We start from the raw sequence: 18,577 nt of genomic DNA on the forward strand, positions 1-18,577 counted from the left end.
GAGAAGGGGACGACAGAGGACGAGATGGCTGGACAGTGTTCTCGAAGCCACAAACATGAGTCTGACCAAACTGCGGGAGGCAGTGGAAGACAGGAGTGCCTGGCGTGCTCTGGTCCATGGGGTCACGAAGAGCCGGACACGACTAAACAACAACAACAACAAGAATAGCCTGCTGGATCAGGCCAGTGGCTTATGTAATCCAGCCTCCTGTTCTCGCAGTGGTTTAACTTGCGTGTGTGAAACCGGGGAGCAGAATATGAGCACAAGACCACTCTCTCCCCTCCCATGATTTCCAGCAACTGGTATTCGGAAGTACTTCCAAATACCAGTTTCCCACACGTGAGTTAAACCACTGTTAATTTGTGTAATCCTCTTTTAAAGCCATCCAAGTTGGTGGCCATCACTGCCTCCTGTGGGAGCAAGATCCATAGTTTGTCTATGCGCTGCATGAAAAAGTGTACAGTATTACTAAGCCGCTTACCCACTGAAAAACAAAAAACTCTTCAGATTGCAAGAAAAGTATTAAGGCTGGCTTAACAAAGTCAAAGAAAGGAAAGGAAGGCGACCAGTTATTCAAACATCTGGTTTGTGCTGGATTCTTTATCAATGCTTTACACCAAACTAATAATAATAATAATAATAATAATAATAATAATAATAATAATAATAATACAACTCCTCTCTCTCATACCGTCTCTATGATCCTCCCGTCTCTATGGTCAGCCACGGCGCAACAACAGCAACCGGAAAGCGCTTCTTCAACCAGAGCGTCGACCGGCTGGCGAGGGCGCATGTCCGGAAGCGCTCGAAGGTGACGGGAGCCGTTGGAGAACCGGCTTTCCGCTGCCATGGCAGGCGAACTGGAGCGCTGGGTGTCCGGGCAGCTTCACTCTCTGCTGGGGCTGAGCGAACGCCATGTGGTCGCCTTCATGGTGGGCCTGGCTCACCGGAGCCGAACCCCGGAGGACCTGCTCGCGCGCCTGGAGGAGACGGAGACGCTGCGCGCCGCGGACCCTTCGGCGCGAGCCTTCGCGCAGCAGCTGTGGGAGCGGGTGAGGCCCCGGCGGCTGTTGGGCGCGAGGCCGGACTCGGGGGCGGGAAGGGGGGGGATAACGCGTCAGAAGCAAAGCGACGCTGCAGTTCTCTGGGGGTGGCGCGCCTTGACTACGATACTTGGCATTTGGTGCTTGTGAGTGTCCAGGTAGAGTTACCACCTTTCTACTGGCAAAAGGCGGGGCCGGGCGGTTGGTGGACGATTTCTCTTTTTTCTTCTGGTGCTGAAGTGACTTCAAAGCCATCCATTACAACCTATGGCAGCCCAACAGGATGGCCCCTCTGGAATTTGTCACACATGCATGCGCTCACATGACTTTGTAAATCCGTCCGTGCTTGGCTACCCAGAGCTTAAATGCATGCCCTTCCACACACATGCATTTGGAGAGGATCCCTAACTTAGCAAAAAGGGGGGCGGGAGAGAGAGACCCGAAATACAGGACATAGCATTTCACATTGAAATATGGAACAATCCTGTGTTATGCAGAACAGGTGGCAACCCTCTGCCCATAGCGCTTCCAGGATGTGGGACTGGCCACCCTTGGAAGACAGCTCAGGAACTTTGCTTGGTCCAAAATGCGGCATACAGATGCAGTGTTTCTCAAACTTGGGTCCCCGTCTGTTGTTGGACTACAGCTCCCATCATCCCTGACCACTGGTCCTAGTTAAGGATGATGGGAGTTGTAGGCCAACAACAGCTGGGGACCCAAGTCTGAGAAAGATTTGGGTTTATGGCTGGGGGCTTCACCTCCATCGTCCAGCCCGGACCCTGAGGTCCAGCTCCAAGGACCTTCTGGTGGTTCCCTCATTGCGAAAAGTGAGGATACAGGGAACCAGGCAGAGAGCCTTTTCAGGAGTGGCGCCTGCCCTGTGGAACACCCTCCCATAACATGTCAAGGAGATAAACAACTATTTGACTTTTAGAAGACACCTGAAGGCGGCCTTTTCAGAGAAGTTTTATTGTGTTTTTAATATTTTGTTGGGAGCGTTTTAATATTTTGTTGGGAGTGGCTAGAGCAACCCAGTTAGATGGGCAGCATAGAAATAAAATTGTTTTTAAAAATTAAAAAATTATCCAGTAGCACCTTAGAGACCAGCTAAGTTTGTTCTGGGTATAAGCTTTCGTGTGCATGCACACTTCTTCAGATACCAACAATAAAATTGTTTTTGTTCAGATCTCATATGAACCCCTGTGTTGAAAAAGCTGCACTGGTTGCCAGCTTGTTCCCTGGGCCCAATTCACGATGCTTCCGTTGGTGCCTACAGCCTTAAATGACTTGGGAACCAAAATACCTGAAAGACTGCCTCCTCCCTACAAAACTACTGGTGCCAAGATCGGCACTTTTGATAGTTTCTCTGCCTTCAGAAGTTGGGGTGTGGGTGGCCTCTTAAGCGAGATGGGCGCACAACTCCAGAGTCGGACACGACTGGCCCGTATGGGCAGGGGTACCTTTACCTTTATGGAAGTCATAGTTTCCTTGTTTTCTGTGTCTGATTTGTTCCCTCACCAAATTTCCTGGTAGGTTCCGCACCAGGCCCCACGGGAACGTCCAGCTAGGTTGGCGGAACAGGAAGCCTTGGCCTTTCAGCAGAAGAACCGTTCATACACCCTGCTGGAGGACAGCGATGATGAAGAGACTGGCGAGGCAGCTCGGGGCTCCAAGCGTCAGCGCCCTCCGCGAGGCCCTGAGGGCAAGCAGCGGAAGCGGCATAAACACCTGAGGCAGCGCAAGGAGGAAGAGGAAGACGACAAGGACTCTGATGAGAAGGGCAGCCGAGATGATGGGGGAAAGTGAGTATCAGTCACTTGCAGAGAGCAAGATTGGGTGAGGAGCAAAGGAAGCGATAGTGATAATTCTTTTGTCATTCTTGGTGTAGGAAGTCAGCAGCATCCCCCACCATTAAGGAGGATTCAGAGGATGAGTGGGACCGGAGTGAGCGAGAGCGACTGCAGGACCTGGAGGAGCGGGACGCTTTTGCTGAACGTGTCAAACGCAAGGACAAGGAGAAGACACGCAACATTCTGGAGCGTTCAGACAAGAAGGTGTGGCCTCAGCCTGTGGCCCCTACTTTTGGCAGCCCTTACTGATTGCTCTCCCGGGTTTGTGCCCCCCTCTGTCTAACCTGAATGTCTTACGCTGCCCATCTGTTTTTTATTGCTGCCAGGAATTATCCACTTGTGGTTGAAAAAATCTGGCTTAAAATCTGATCTTGGTACCTAATACCTTTAAAACACAATAGGATTGTGCATCTACTCAAGCTTTAAAATCATCCACTGCAGAATTCAGTCTTTTACTAATCACAACTTTTCTGACCCTTATGGCAGCAAAAGAATGCCTCAAAGAGAGTTTGGGTAACATCTGGTAAAATGTCAGAAAAGGAGAGGTTCCTGAATTACGATTTCAATGTTCAGTAATAGGGCATAAGTACACTGTGTACCTCCTCATCACTAAGCTCCTTTCCCCAAACAACAAGAGGGAATGAGTTACACAAAACAGCAAGGTCATTCAGAGTTACTTAATTCTGAGCATTTGCTGATGTTGCACATCTCTGTGCAGGTTACCCTAGTGTAGAATTTTAGCTCTGTATTCATATATTCTAAAGCATGGAAGAACCTGTGTAAGATTGGCACCTAAACAATGCTGGCATATAGGACCCCATCCTTTTTTACTCATTTTCCTCACTTCATTCTTTGCAAGGACTTCTTTTCCATTTTCTAGTACTAAACCTGCCCCAACTTTCCTTGCAATTTTGAAATGTCTGCCTTGCCTACTCCATGGTTCTTGCCTCAAGGCCATGTGCTCTAATAATTCTTGCTAGTATTTTCTTTGCCATTTATATACTTCATGCTGTGTATATTTAATTATGTAATTATTATATTTAATTCTCAGCTTTGATGCTGATTTATTTAAACAATTTATATCCTACTTAACTACAGCTGTCTATAAATGGTTTACAAAGATGCAGTACAAAAAACAAAGATTAGTTAAAATTATAAAATCAAACTTCAATTAAAGTGCATTCTGGCTTCTGCAGTTAGAGAAGGATAAGAGAAGTCATGTGTAAATTATGGAATGGGGAAAAGTCAGGGAGGGTAATGGTTTTCTTGCTGAAAATGTTCCTAACAATTCTGTGGACTTGTGCAGGACCAGTCCATAGTCTTTAAAAATATTGCACCAAAAGTGTGGTGATAGGGACCCTGTTGACAATCTGCTTTGGTTGAACTATATGTTTGTGCCTTTTGTCTTCTGATCCTGCCAAGTCTAGGCCTATGAAGAGGCTCAGAAGCGTCTGAAGATTGCAGAAGAAGATAAGAAAGTTATGGTAGGAACTTTATTTTTACTGTTGGATGGTGTAGCTTCTGGCTCATTAAATTTGTAGCTGTATTCTACAATTTGTAGTTATATTCTACAATATTTTAATACATCTTATTTTTTAACCACTAATCTTTTTATTCTTAACTATCTTTGATCAGACTAATAGAATGATTTTACCTTTGTTCCCTGAATGCCACACAATGTGTGTACTGGGGTATAAGGGGTAACCGCAACTTTTCAGAAAAGTACAAAATTAATGATTTGCAACCATTTTTCCTGCTTGCATACATTAGCTTTCATGGGGCAGTTTGGCTGGTGGGTTTAGCAAGCTACCAACCTAGCAGAAATACTTTCTCCTAGTGAGAGGCTGGTTTAGAAGCCTATTTATTTCACAAAAGCCCAGTTCATATTAGGGATCATGAATCAAACTCTCATAGTCCTTGCTATTTGACTTACTTGCCTGGCCCCATATTTTCCCTTCCTGCCTGACAGGTTCCAGAGCTGCGTAAGAAGTCCCGCCGAGAGTATTTGGCGAAACGCGAAAAGGACAAGATAGAAGACTTGGAGGCAGAGATAGCCGATGAGGAGTACCTCTTCTCTGAGCTCAACCTAACCGCCCAAGAGCAGCAGGAGCTGGAATACAAACGTGAAGTTCGCGACTTGGCAAAACGGTACAAGCAAGCTGGAGAACAGGAAAAGTTGGAGAAGAGCAATCGCTACTATATGCCTGAGGAGAGTCGCAGCAAGGTAACTATCATGCCGGTAGCTAAATTGGGAGCCTAGACCCCTATGAAGAATGGTTGATAAAAGGAGCTCTGTGACAGAGTATATGTATAATGCCATTAACTCAGGGGTAGGGAACTTTGGGCCCTCCAGATATTGTTGAACTGCAACTCCCATCAGCCTTGACCATTGCCCATACTCATAGATATCTCATAGAGAATTGGAAGGAACCCTGAGGATTATATAATCCAACCCCTTGCAATGCAGCTGTCCCTTATGGGGATCGAACCTGCAACCTTGGCGGTTCTCAGCACATTTGGGGGATAAAATCGGTTTGCTGAGATTTCAGACTAAGGCTCAGCAATACATACACTTGTTTGCAAACAAGATCCCTTTATTTACTTATAGTATGTAGAATTGCATGGCCCGGTAGCAATAGAAGACACCATATTTTGCCTGGTCATATCTGCCTTTCCTTCTCTTCCTATAGTGCTGTGAACGTTGACTATAAAAAATGGAGAGGAGGAGACAGAACACAGCAACATCTCTCCCCTACCCCAAGAGTATGCTGTTTGCATTAGCAGCTTGCAGCAGTTTCAGCTGGAATGTTTGGGACTCTTATGCAGGAGAGTCCTCTGATAAAATTGGTTGCCATACAGGACTGCTCTGGGGGAATGTGCTTCTGTAATTGTGGCATGCCTAGGATGGTGCTGCACTTTGTTTTTCTCCTTAGAAATGAATGGCAGGCATTCCTTCATATGGGAGAAAGTAATGAGGATAAATCTCTTTGCCATTATTGATCTCAGCCATTGAGAATCAAGTCTGTTTTTGGCTGCATAGCCACACCCTAAGTTCTGTTTCTTGGTCACACAGTAGCCCAAGCGTAGGGAACCTCCAGTCCTAAACCTAATTTTATGTGGGTGGCAAGGTGGCACATAAGCCTTGCCCGCTGCTAGTATCTGGTCCCCAGTGGATTACCATGGCGAGAGAAAAGTTGCTCACCCTTGCACCGCAGAATGGTAGATAGTGAAAACTTGCTTCCATATACAAGAAGAGTGTCTGAGGGTTTGATGCTTGTTCAACATGGCTTATGTAAACTCAAATGCGGCATACTTTTGAATAAATGTGCAACAGTTTGGGCTGTGAATATACCTCCAATTCAGTGCTGCCTCACAAGGCTGAGATACAAGATGCACAAAGGAAATTTCCATACTGATCTGTTTTTGCCCTGCAGAAGATACCTGATCGCTATGAGGATCCCCAGACAGAGGATCACATGGCCCCGCGAGATGAGCAGCGGCGCTGGGAGGAGGACCACATTGGAGCAGCTTCCCTCCGTTTTGGGGCCCGGGATGCCAGTCAGCGCCATCCTCACAAAGACTATGAATACGTGCTTGAAGAGGATGAGATGATCCAGTTTGTGAACGCCGTGCAGATGCGGGGCACAAACCAGGGCAAGGTGAGAGTAGGTTGTTGGTTAGGGAATGGGACACAGGGCGGCTGGGACCAAAATAGTTAAATCGTGCAGTGAAGTTGTCTTGAAGAGAAACTGCTGGGTGAAAAGAAAACAAGGCCATATTTGACGTGATTGAAAGGGAGCAAGCAAACTGTGTTACAGATAAGAAAACATTTCGGGACATCAGGAGATGGAGAATGCAACAAATTGCTCCGTAGAAGCTTGAAAGAGAATTGCAGATTAAGCACTTATGCATAGCTGATGGTGGGAAATAGGGTAGTACCATGAGATGGAGCAGAGCTTCTTCATATTGCTGAATGTGTGCAAACTAGACATGATAGGGGCATTCACGTGTTTGTTCACTTGTCTTCCCCATTTCCTATTCACCCACGAATCATCACTGAGACAGATGAACAATAAATGTGGCTGCCTCCAGTATACCTGTTGTTTTGACAGCTTTCCTGAGCATCTTTAGAAGCAGCTTGTTTGAGCCTTGCTTGTTTGAGCAGGGATTTGGTGTTAGATATGTCAGTATTTGGGGACGCGGGTGGCACTGTGGGTTAAACCACAGAGCCTAGGACATGCCGATCAGAAGGTCGGCGGTTCGAATCCCCGCGACGGAGTGAGCTCCTGTTGCTCAGTCCCTGTTCCTGCCCACCTAGCAGTTCGAAAGCACATCAAAGTGCAAGTAGATAAATAGGTACCGCTCCGGCGGGAAGGTAAACAGCGTTTCTGTGTGCTGCTCTGGTTCGTCAGAAGCAGCTTAGTCATGCTGGCCACATGACTCGGAAGCTGTATGCCAGCTCCCTTGGCCAGTAAAGCGAGATAAGCATCGCAACCCCAGAGTCGGCCACGACTGGACCTGATGGTCAGGGGTCCCTATACCTGTACCTATGTTAGTATTTAAGCTCAAGTATGCATAGACACCTGCATGCTCAAGTTCTTTTTACATAGGATAAGCTACTGGAAGATAGGAAAATGCCTTGTACTGTGGCAATCCAAATATCCATTTAGCCCAGAGTTATTTCTGGGATCTTCTGCATGTAAAGCGTGGTACTCGGCAACTGAACTACCATGCCTCCTCAGTTCTGCATGTGGAGCTGGCTTTTCCCAGGGGCAGGATTTAAGTGTAGAACAACAGGGATTTCACTCTGTTGCTCTGGGGTAACTAAATCTCTGTGGTCACTCTGTTTCACTTAGTCCGTGGAGGAGAATCCAGAGTTGTCCGAAGCTGAGCGCAAGAAGCTTTCCATCCAGGAGGTGCGCCGCAGCCTGCCCATCTTTCCTTACCGTGCAGACCTGTTGGCCGCCATTGCCGAACATCAGACGCTTATCATAGAAGGAGAGACTGGCTCTGGCAAGACCACTCAGATCCCACAATACTTGTTTGAAGAGGTAACTTCGCACAGAAAGTGAGGGATTGTGAAGATCAAGTAAACCTGCACTTTGGCTAGCTAGAGGAAGTGCTCCCTTTGCACTTGCTGCCTCTTCCTAGTACTGTAGAAGCTTTTCAGCATCTGAATGAACAGCCCAGTACAAATGCAGCCTGTGAGCGTTAAGGGAGGTATTCTCTCTTCCTACAGGGCTACACACAGAAAGGAATGAAGATTGGTTGCACCCAGCCCAGGCGAGTGGCAGCCATGAGTGTTGCTGCCCGTGTTTCCCAGGAAATGGGTGTCAAACTTGGAAATGAGGTATGTACTTGGAGGTGGGGGGCTGCAGAAGAAAAATGTATGTCCTGTTCCCAGTTGTTTCGGCTAGTCATTTCTGAATTGATTTTTACAGTCTCTAGTAGTCCTAACAGCAGCCTACTTAGTCTCAGATAAATATGCTTTGCTGGTGTGACAATGTTCATGCGTTAATAGATGGGAAGGTCCCATCCTTCCCTTTTGGAATATATTTGGGTAACTGAGAAGATAGGTGTTAAATCAGCTTGGAGTAAACTAGGGTCTCCTTTTTATGCATCCTTTGTTTGTCCATGTCTGTCCTTGATCTCGTGGTAGTACAACCAGCAGGGCTGGCACTGCTATCACCCAGAGGTCAGGTACAGTGTTTCCTTCTTTCTTTCTGATGGGAATTTGTATACAGCTTACAAATGTACGTGTCCCGTTTTTAGACTATTGAGCTAAATTGACTTCCTAGCCAAATACTGTTCTGTGGGTAATAAGGATGGTTTCATGGAAACCTGTATCTAAAATTCAGCCTTTCCACAGGTGGGCTATAGCATTCGTTTTGAGGACTGCACCTCAGAGCGGACGGTGCTGAAGTACATGACAGATGGGATGCTGCTGAGAGAATTCCTCACTGAGCCTGACCTGAGCAGCTACAGGTGAGCAACAGCCTACCCCCTAGAAGTCTGTAGAGAGCTCAGTTGGGAGGTGGTGGAGAGCCAGTGTGGTGTAGTGGTTAGGAGCGGTAGTCTCATAATCTGGGGAACCGGGTTCGCGTCTCCGCTCCTCCACATGCAGCTGCTGGGTGACCTTGGGCCAGTCACACTTCTCTGAAGTCTCTCAGCCTCACTCACCTCACAGAGTGTTTGTTGTGGGGGAGGAAGGGAAAGGAGAATGTTAGCCGCTTTGAGACTCCTTAAAGGGAGTGAAAGGCGGGATATCAAATCCAAACTCTTCTTCTTCTCTATTGTTTCTGAGGGATGGTTGAGCTAGATTAGGTAGAATGCTCAGGAGAAAACCTTGATTTGGGGTTATATAGAGTTACAAGATGGGCTAAATACTAGTATGTGTTGTATAGAACATGGAATGCAGCTTCAATACCAGAGCCCCAACTTTGCTTGTATACATACAATAAAAATGTAAGCATGTCATCACACTGCAGTTCACTTCGCCACCCACAGGTGGTGCTCAAAACTACAGCATGTTGAGCGGCATCTGAGGAAAGCCACAGAGGGCCAGTCAGAACAGGCTGCTGCAGCGCCCCTTCCGGCAGCCACTCTTCTTCTCTAGCTTCTCTGCCTGCTATTCCTGGAGCTCCTGCCTGCAGGATCTATATACCTTACCCCTCCACAGCCTTCTTAGAGGAATGCTGCTTCTGCCACCAATTAGGATAAAGAGTTGGGCCTGCAGGAGGAACAGCAAGGAAAGAAAAGGCATTCAGAAGTGGCAGTTAGCTGGCCTAGTAATCTTCTGATGTTGCTGATGAGGCACAGAGAAGTTGGCAGTGGTGGCGGCAGCAGATTCCTAGGCTGGCTGCTGCTTGTAGCATCCTTCCTGTTGCTCACCTGCCTGGCCAACTCTTTATCCTGGTTGGCTGCAGGGGCATGAGACGGAAAGGGGAAGGTCTAAGACCTTAGTGTAAGAGGGGGTGGGATAGGCATAGTTGGTGCGGAATGGGGGGGGTCGGCAGAGTTAACAATCAATGGGAGCAGGTGCACAGCCCCAGTTATATAAATAAAAACCCAAGAGCAGTTTCCTAGTCCTCAAGATTGTGGAGAGAAACATAGAAGCAGTTTCTACTAAGAAGGAAAGGAGTAACTGAGAAGGTCTTTTCAGTGGGGAGGCACTGCTTAGTACAGCTGCCATCCCACGCTGCTCATGTTCTTTGTAATAAATGGTCCATAGCTTTTAAATGACAACTGGTAGCTCAGCAGCACGGCTTCCTAATTTCTTCCCTAGTGTCGTCATCATAGATGAGGCTCACGAGCGCACGCTGCACACAGACATCCTGTTTGGGCTGATCAAGGACATTGCTCGCTTCCGGCCTGAGCTGAAGGTGCTGATTGCCAGCGCCACCCTGGATACGGAGCGCTTTTCCACCTTCTTTGACGATGCTCCCATCTTCCGCATTCCTGGGCGCCGCTTCCCTGTTGACATCTTCTACACCAAGGTCAGCAAGCAGAAAGGACTGTTGTGGGTTGTGTGTGTGAACATCGCTAAGGAAACACAGCTGCACTGATGAGCAGAACCAGTGCTCATGACAATAGTATACCAAAGGAGCTAAACACAGTGCTATTACTTTTTTAAAAAGCAAGATTCCCAGAACTGAATCTGGGCCAGATTCAACCAATGGATCCTGCTAGCAGAAGTCCACAGAAGGATTTTCACTGGTGCAATAGGGCTTTTGCCCCCTATCCCTTGCATTGGCGCTGAGTGGGGTCAGGAGAGCCCCCAGAAAAGCAGGGGGAGGGAAGATAGTGAGGACTTTGGTTAAAAGATAAACTGTGAATGACATTGCGTTTAATGGAGAGAGAGGAATATCAGCAAGTCTTGGTGTTAGAATAAGCGGAAGACAGGTGCTGGAAGCAGCAGTGAAATTAGGTTCCCCAAAAGAGAGATCGAGTGGTACAAGTTGTAACAGAAGCCACTGAGAGGCAGAGATGGGCTTTGCTTATATGGGTCAGTAGGAGATAGTGATTTCTCTCTACCTTCCATCCTCTAGGCTCCAGAAGCTGATTACCTGGAAGCCTGTGTGGTATCAGTACTGCAGATCCATGTTACACAGCCTCGAGGGGACATCCTTGTATTCCTCACTGGCCAGGTATGTCTGTGTTTGTTTCAGTGCCCACTTGGTCCTTGGACGGAGAGGGGGGAGACATGCAACAGCATCCAACTCCCATTATTTGTTGACAGGAAGAAATCGAAGCATGCTGTGAGATGTTGCAAGATCGATGCCGTCGTCTGGGTTCCAAGATTGCAGAACTTCTGGTCCTCCCCATTTATGCTAACCTGCCCTCTGACATGCAGGCCAAGATCTTTGAGCCAACCCCACCAGGGGCCAGGAAGGTAGGAGCATGGAGTAGAGAAGGAAAGGGGAGCGAAGCTTTGACTGTTTGCAGTGGAGCTTTATGTCTCTTTACCCACTCTGGAGGAAGGGAGCACTGGCAGGTTTGGGCTATAGAGCTAGTGGTGATTTTAGGAACTGGTTTTGTGTTTCAGGGGATGGAGTTTCAAGCTGTTTAGTGTCCTGGGGTTGTGGCTTTGAAGGGGATTGTGCAAGGACCAGTTTTGAGTTCACAGTCTGGAGTCAGACTGTTGGCTCAACTATCCTGCCATTGTTTACTCTGGCTGACACAGGTCCTTCCCAGCCCTTTTGCCTGAAATCCTTTTTAAATGAAGAAGCCAGGTCTAAACCTTCATCAAACATGGGCTCTTACCACTGAGTTATGTCCCTTCCTCTCATAGTGTGCTTTTAGGCTATGACAGAAGCAGGTGACCTGACCAGTTAGCTTATGTATCTCTTCCCTTCTCCAGGTTGTCGTAGCCACCAACATTGCGGAGACATCTCTGACCATAGACGGCATCATATATGTGATTGACCCTGGTTTTTGCAAGCAGAAGAGCTACAACGCTCGCACAGGCATGGAGTCGCTCATTGTCACTCCGTGCTCTCGGGTACCGGGCTTCTCTACTTCTATTCATCACACTCCTAAGCTTAGTCTTTGGGTTAACCTGCAATTTTTATTCAGTCCATTTCCTCTCTCAGGGAGAACAGTCTAGCTACCAAATAAAATACCAGGCAGAGGGTGTAAACTGTACGAATGGGTTATGCAGCATAAATTAGAGATGTACAAGAAGTGACTCTGTTAAGCCACAAGTTTGAATCTGTTTTTTCTGTCTCAAAATCCCCATACGGTAGCATCTACATAGCCACAAATGGCTTATGTGCTGGTTACCAGTACATTACAGGGAGTCTGGGACTGGTGGCTAGGAAGTGAGTCTTGGGTACGGTGTAACTTTTAAGGGACAGAGAAGTGAAAGTTGATAAGGTGATAGCTAGATATCAAAGCAAAAATGGATTATTGTTGGTCACTCTCATCATAAAGATGTTGAGACCACTTTTGTAAAAGTAAATCAGAACATCTTGTGCAATGGTTTGCTAGGAAAATTTAGATTCCCAACTGTAAACACAAGTTTCCACTTCCCATGAAATTATTGAAACTTACATACGTTTGTGGGGTTTTTGTGGTGTGCCTGCATCTGGTTTCTGAGGCTGCCTTGAGCACTGCATACATTTCAGGTGTGCCTTTTCCACAGTCATAAGGACTATAGATATGCCCATATACTCAGTGAAGCCAGGCATTCTGTATGTGCCGTGCTAGACAGCAACATGGAATTCTAGACCACCTTAATCAGGAACATGTTCATTTCACTGAGGTGCTGTTAGTCTTGTAATAACCCTAATAAGTTGTCCTTGGGATCTGGTGGGATCGGTTGCCAGTTGTCACCCCCCACATCCTCACAGACACAATGCTTCATCATCTCCTTCCCTCTTTCCCTCAGGCTTCTGCCAACCAGCGAGCAGGACGGGCTGGCCGTGTTGCTGCAGGGAAGTGCTTCCGTCTCTACACAGCCTGGGCCTACAAGAATGAGATGGAGGAGACAACAGTGCCAGAAATTCAAAGGACCAACCTGGGCAATGTGGTGCTGCTGCTCAAAAGCCTGGGTGCGTGGCTGGTCAATCTAGGATGAGAATGATGTACAGGAGTTGCTCAACTTTCCCTAAAACACCTCCTTATTAAGGCTTCTCTGGATGAGAACAAGAGTTTGAGTGTTTTTAAGCCCATCGTTTCCTAGGGTCCTATTTTCCTTTTTAGAAAGATGGGAGGGGTGCATTTCCTGGTGGCAGAAATACTTTGAAGTTTTGCAGGGTGTTTCTAAGTCTAGCTTTCCTCCATTTCTCCCTTTAGGCATCAACGACCTGATCCACTTTGACTTCATGGACCCACCGCCCCATGAAACTCTAGTATTAGCACTGGAGCAACTCTATGCCCTGGGAGCCCTCAACCATCTTGGCGAGCTCACCAAGGTAATTGTTTCATAGGCTCAAGGACGTGCTCTGCTTCCTGGGCTGAAAGTGAGCTGTATTTTCCAGCTGGCTTCATTTGAAAAAGAGCTGGAAGCAGGAAAGGAGGCCGGAGCTTCAAGCACACTGACATCTTCTGCTTGCTCCCCAGTTCAGGGCTTCGTGGGTACAGATGGTTTTCACAGCATTGTTATGGATGATGTAAAATACTTGCCATTTTTCACCTGAAAGATGGTGGGGTGTTGCCCTGTGGTAGAGCTCTGTTGAGCAACTACAATGCTAGATTTAGGAGCCTATGCTCAGGTTGCTGCTGAGACAGAAAGCTAGCTGGTGGCCTTGGGCCTTGCACTATTTCTCAGCCTAACCTAGGCTCACGCTATTATTATGATGAAAGAGGAGGGGGACATGAATGCTCCCCTAAGCTCATTAGAAGGATATAAAAAATGTAAGATATAATAAATGTCTTCCATGGGTTCAACATGTACCCTTCTACTATGATCTTGACGAAACTCAAAAGCTAGGCAGTGTTAGGAAAAGTGGTGAAACTGTTCTCAAGAAAAGGTTTCAAATGGTTCGGGTTAAATTGCACTTTTTATTTATCTGTGCAATAGCCCACTGCATCCCAGTGACTCCAGGTAGGCACCAATATGAAAACAGGAAACCCCCAGTTAGGACAGTTAACCTGAAAGGGTGTGTTTCTGGGACAGGATTTGGGATTTCCTCTGCAGGAGGAGTTTGCCTCCTTCCTTCCTTCCTTCCTTCCTTCCTTCCTTCCTTCCTTCCTTCCTTCCTGTCAGCATATGTGATCAGTGGCATCCATGCACAAACTAAGTGTCAGGATACAGCTGCACCCCCCCCTCTGCTCTTAAAAGGAAGACTAATGCATTGTGGAGTTGAAGTCGACATTTGTGCATTTGTACAGCAAAGTTTGTCTTCCTTGTGTTCTGTATTTAGCTGGGCCGGAAGATGGCAGAGCTGCCTGTGGATCCCATGCTGTCCAAGATGATCCTGGCTTCAGAACAGTGAGTCCTTCTCTGCCTTCCTCTGTCTCTTTTCAGCCAATTAATTGCATGCTTAGCATTCTGTTCCAGTAACCACAAGTGAAGCTTGTGATCCCTCTTATCTCTCTTAGTTCCTAGTTCCTCTTAGTTCCGCCTACTTATTGCTATTTCCCCAGCAAATTCCAAAGCTCTCAAAAACCTGAACGAGCTCTATTAGAATTAACTGTTTCTAGAGAGGGAGCCATGTTAGGCTGTTAAGCAAAAATAACCATCTTATGGAATCGTAAAAACAAAGACATTTATAGTTCTGCTTTTGTGTGTGCCTGTTGCTGTCATCATTGGCAATCTATTCCTTTCTTCTTTGTTGTGACTTGTGATCGAGAGTTGATTTCTTTTTTCACAGAGAATATAAGTGACCCACTAAGTAATAAACCATTCTACTCAGGGTAGTAAAACATTTGTTTTGTTTTGCTTTTAAATGGCAGGTGGCTAAAAGTAGATTTTATCTTGGTTGCATTTTAAGTATTGTAGATTTTTTTATTTTTTATTATCTAGTTAAAATTAATCCAAGCACGTGGAACAAACACTTGGATAATATTAAATTCATTTGTAAATTAACCTGTTTTGAGTAGTTAGGTTTGTTTAGGAAACCTTGGAAGTACCAGATTTAAAATGAGTCCAGCTGCCCTTCAATTTTTCAGATTGTATTGCTTCTTGCTTCTGGTTGTCTTATTCCCCAACTTTCTGAAATTACCTTCTGGTTGGCTTTCTATCGTAAGGCTCTTGCTCTGGATTGAGGCTGGCTTTGTTTCTGCCATGCCGAGATCTAATGCTGTCCTGTTCCTCTGCTGGCATTCTCCAGGTACAAGTGCTCAGAGCAGATCCTTACCATCGCTGCTATGCTTTCAGTCAACAATGCCATTTTTTACCGGCCCAAGGACAAAGTGGTCCATGCTGATAATGCCCGCATGAACTTCTTCCTGCCTGGTGGGGACCACCTGGTTCTTCTCAATGTTTATAATCAGGTAAGGAAGAACTTCTAGGAACATAGGAAGCTGCCTTATACAGTCAAACTATTGGCCATCTAGTTAAGCACCATTTAGAGTGACTGACAGTGATCTTTCAGAGAGGGACGTTCCCATCCTTATCAGGAAATACCTGGACTGAACCTTAGACCTTCTTCATGGAAAGGAGGTGTTCTACCCAGAGCTATGAACCTTTGCTTATGCTGTGCATATGGAGTCAGGAAGGAGAGGGGCCTTTTGTTAATCCGTTTCAATTGAGTATCAGGCTAGCTCAGGAAGAGAGTTGGCACAGTGGATGTGGATGACTTTCACGTGCTCGATTTGAGCAGAATGCTGTTTATGGTGGTGGTCTGCACCATGTTGCTAAGGAGTGTGATTACGTCTCCACTGCTAAAGCTCCTTAGAGCAGATTAAATAGATATTTGGTTGGTGAATTTCAATTCTTCGGGTAGGAGGATTGATTAGATCGCCCCTTGAGAACCCTAAGAGACTGGCATCCAAGTACATCTAGTAGCAAGAGATTAAGTGCATAGCCTTTCTGATTAAGAGTGTATTTAGGCAGGAATCCTGTTTTAGGGGTTGAGGGTCTAGTCACCTCTGACTAGGAAAGGCTCATTGGCTGTTAGGGCGAGAACTTAGGTACAATATTCCCTTGAGAGGCACTAGCTCTGTGGTTGTAGTTGGGTCGGTGGGTGGATGGATGGGAGCCCAAAAAGTGGCTTATATCTCTCCTTTCCTCCTCAGTGGGTGGAGTGTGGTTACTCCATGCAGTGGTGCTATGAGAACTTCATCCAGTTCCGCTCCATGAGACGAGCCCGGGACGTGCGAGAACAGCTGGAAGGGTTGATGGAGCGCATTGAAGTGGACATCACTTCCAGCGAGGGAGACTACATCCCAGTCCGCAAGGTACAGGCTCTCCCCGGCTTCCATTACTTCCTCCAGGGCTGCTTGTAAATGTGGTGGTTGCCACAGACATGCCAGTGTTCTGCAGATCTAGAGATGGAGGGTGGGGGGAACCCACCATAGATTTGGGAGGCAAGGGAGAATCTCTGTCGTACTTGGGATAGTAGTTCCATGCATGCCGTAATTTAGTTGGATGCAACCCTGTGTGGGGAATAGCCCCGTGTTTCAACTTGACTTTGTTAAATTTCTATGCATGAAATTGTGTTGCTAAATGTGTATTACGTAATGCAGAATGAAAGTGCACTGGAAACACAACCTACAACACGTTGTAGTAATTTTTCAGATCAAAGACTCTACCTACCAGTCCTAAATATATCATGCAACACTGAGCATTTTTGATCACTTGAAATGCCAGGGAGTGCAATAAGTAGATGGCTGTGTCAAGCGGAGCAAGCTGGTCCCCCCCCCCCTTATGTTTTCAGGTCTTTTTCATTCTTCCTCTTGTTCTTCCGCAGGCCATCACCGCTGGCTTCTTTTATCACACGGCCCGCCTGACCCGCAGTGGCTACAAGAGTGTCAAGCACCAGCAAACAGTGTTTGTCCACCCCAACAGTTCCCTCTTTGAAGAACAACCACGCTGGCTCATCTATCATGAGCTGGTCTTCACCACTAAAGAATTCATGAGACAGGTAAAAAGACCGTAATCCATGCTGGGACTTCTGGGGAGAACTTTTGAGATTGTAACTCGAGCTAAGCCCTAAAAGAGACAGATGACCGGTAATTTTAGAAGAAATCAGTATAACGTGGGTAGCATTTGCAAATCCAGCCTTGGTAACTGATATAGGAAGAGCTTGATGGGGGTCTTGTGATGGGAGTAGTCTGTCTTTCCACTGTACTACCCTCCCAGTGAACATATATTTGGAATGGAAAAGGTCCCAGGTTCAGTCCGTGACACGTCTAATTAAAAGGACCACAGGTAGTAGTGATCTCTGCAGGAGAGCAGCTGCTAGTCAGAGTAAATAATTGTAAGTTAGACCAAAGGGCTTCATGGGTTTAGAAACATACTTGTATTTTATTGTGCTCACTCTTTAGCAGGGTCTATGGAACGCTTTGGTTTTCCCCAAAGAAGAAAATGATCAGTGTGCCAGTTGACAGTGAGTGGGGCCAACAATGAAATATTCTCTGTACCTTGCAGGTCATAGAAATTGACAGTACGTGGCTGTTGGAGGTGGCCCCGCATTACTACAAAGCCAAAGAATTGGAGGATGCGTCCAACAAGAAGCTACCCAAGAAAGTGGGGAAGACCCGGGAGGAGCTGGGATAGGCTTCTTCTCAGTTATCAGCTTCTCCCCACCAACCCTGGGACACTTATTTGTACAGCTGTATAGTTTTGATGTCATTTCAAGGCATTGAATAAAATCTTTTTTCTACAAACACTCATGAGTAATTGCTTCCCTTCTCTTTCTTGGTAAGAGGAGGAAAGTCTCTTTGGAACTCATACAGCTGTCTTGGACTGCAGTGTAGCTATGGCTATTTAAGCTACTATAGTTTGTCACTTGTGTTGGCTATATTCATGCTATGCAAGCATTTGCACATTTTGCAGGGGAGTCCATTAATTCATCTAGGTCTAATACAGAATGCTATATAGGATTCACAGCAGTTCCCAGCCAATGCAGGCAGCTAACCTACACTCTGGGGCAGTTCATACATTATCTTGTGGTTGAACAGTTTGGTTAAGGATTTCCAGTATATAAAGCTGGCAGTTTGTGCTGCTAAAGTTAAAATTCTCTCAAGAATAAATGAATGCTGGAAATAATTCAGTGATAAGTAAATATGTTCTTATTCTCTAACTTACTCTGCTTCCCCCTGACAAGTTAAGCTCTGTACGACACTGACATTCTGCTTCCAAACCTTGGAAAGCTTGACACACCTCTCATTTTAAGATTCAGGATGCCTTGGTGACATTTTTAAGCATCTTTGCAATCATTAAGATTAACATTTTCTCTTTAGCGAAAAGCAAGCTGACATTCTTAAGACTATTTCACAGTACCACTTTCTGTGCTTACACAATTATGACATTTGACACCATACCTCAACAAAGCTTCCAAAGATGGTTACTAGCCGATGGGGAATTTACTAATGTAAAATCTGCTGTGCCTGTACTCAGTACAAAATCTACAATGTTGCTACAGGAAGCTGGAATGCCTGCCTTGTTTTTAGTTACATAGTAGAAAAAACCCTATTTATGATAGAGAAATGTGTTGTAGAGAAATCTGAAACAGGCTTTTATTTATAGCGGTGGTTTTCATCCAGTGTGCGGTGGCACCCTGGGGTGCCTTGAAT

General features: G+C 46.2%; 1 protein-coding gene and 1 long non-coding RNA gene across 3 annotated transcripts in view; one reads left to right on the top strand and one right to left on the bottom strand.

Annotated features, from left to right (window-relative positions):
• LOC308470225 overlaps window positions 1–825 on the bottom strand; it is a 34,836-nt gene extending 34,011 nt beyond the window's left edge. The window contains exon 1 of the long non-coding RNA XR_013982278.1: window positions 692–825. This is a non-coding gene — a long non-coding RNA (uncharacterized lncRNA). The remainder of the gene's footprint in view (window positions 1–691) is intronic.
• DHX16 (DEAH-box helicase 16) lies at window positions 712–17,670 on the top strand. 2 transcript variants are annotated; one of them, XM_080991623.1, is made up of 20 exons: window positions 712–1,052; window positions 2,577–2,845; window positions 2,932–3,097; window positions 4,321–4,377; window positions 4,863–5,117; window positions 6,328–6,552; window positions 7,750–7,944; window positions 8,133–8,243; window positions 8,763–8,878; window positions 10,179–10,389; window positions 10,942–11,040; window positions 11,133–11,285; window positions 11,754–11,894; window positions 12,783–12,945; window positions 13,190–13,308; window positions 14,260–14,327; window positions 15,169–15,331; window positions 16,076–16,237; window positions 16,750–16,923; window positions 17,430–17,670. In XM_080991623.1, exons 1-20 carry the CDS (start codon window positions 849–851, stop codon window positions 17,556–17,558), a joined length of 3,180 nt encoding a protein of 1,059 aa, XP_080847749.1. In that variant the 5' UTR covers window positions 712–848; the 3' UTR covers window positions 17,559–17,670. The 2 variants fall into 2 exon arrangements, with proteins under 2 accessions (XP_080847749.1, XP_080847750.1); XM_080991624.1 differs by lacking the exons at window positions 712–1,052; window positions 2,577–2,845 and having other exon boundaries at window positions 3,081–3,097; window positions 4,316–4,377.
• Window positions 17,671–18,577: the final 907 nt, after the last annotated feature.

Source organism: Podarcis pityusensis (genome assembly GCF_964106645.2).
Source record: "Podarcis pityusensis genome assembly, chromosome: 2".
Lineage (NCBI taxonomy): Eukaryota > Metazoa > Chordata > Lepidosauria > Squamata > Lacertidae > Podarcis > Podarcis pityusensis.

Coding starts and splice junctions, on each gene's coding strand:
- DHX16 (XM_080991623.1), top strand. CDS start 849: ATGGCAGGCGAACTGGAGCGCTGGGTGTCCGGGCAGCTTCACTCTCTG. Junction 11,895..12,782: donor TTGTCACTCCGTGCTCTCGG/GTACCGGGCTTC, acceptor TCTTTCCCTCAG/GCTTCTGCCAACCAGCGAGC. Junction 16,924..17,429: donor CTAAAGAATTCATGAGACAG/GTAAAAAGACCG, acceptor TGTACCTTGCAG/GTCATAGAAATTGACAGTAC.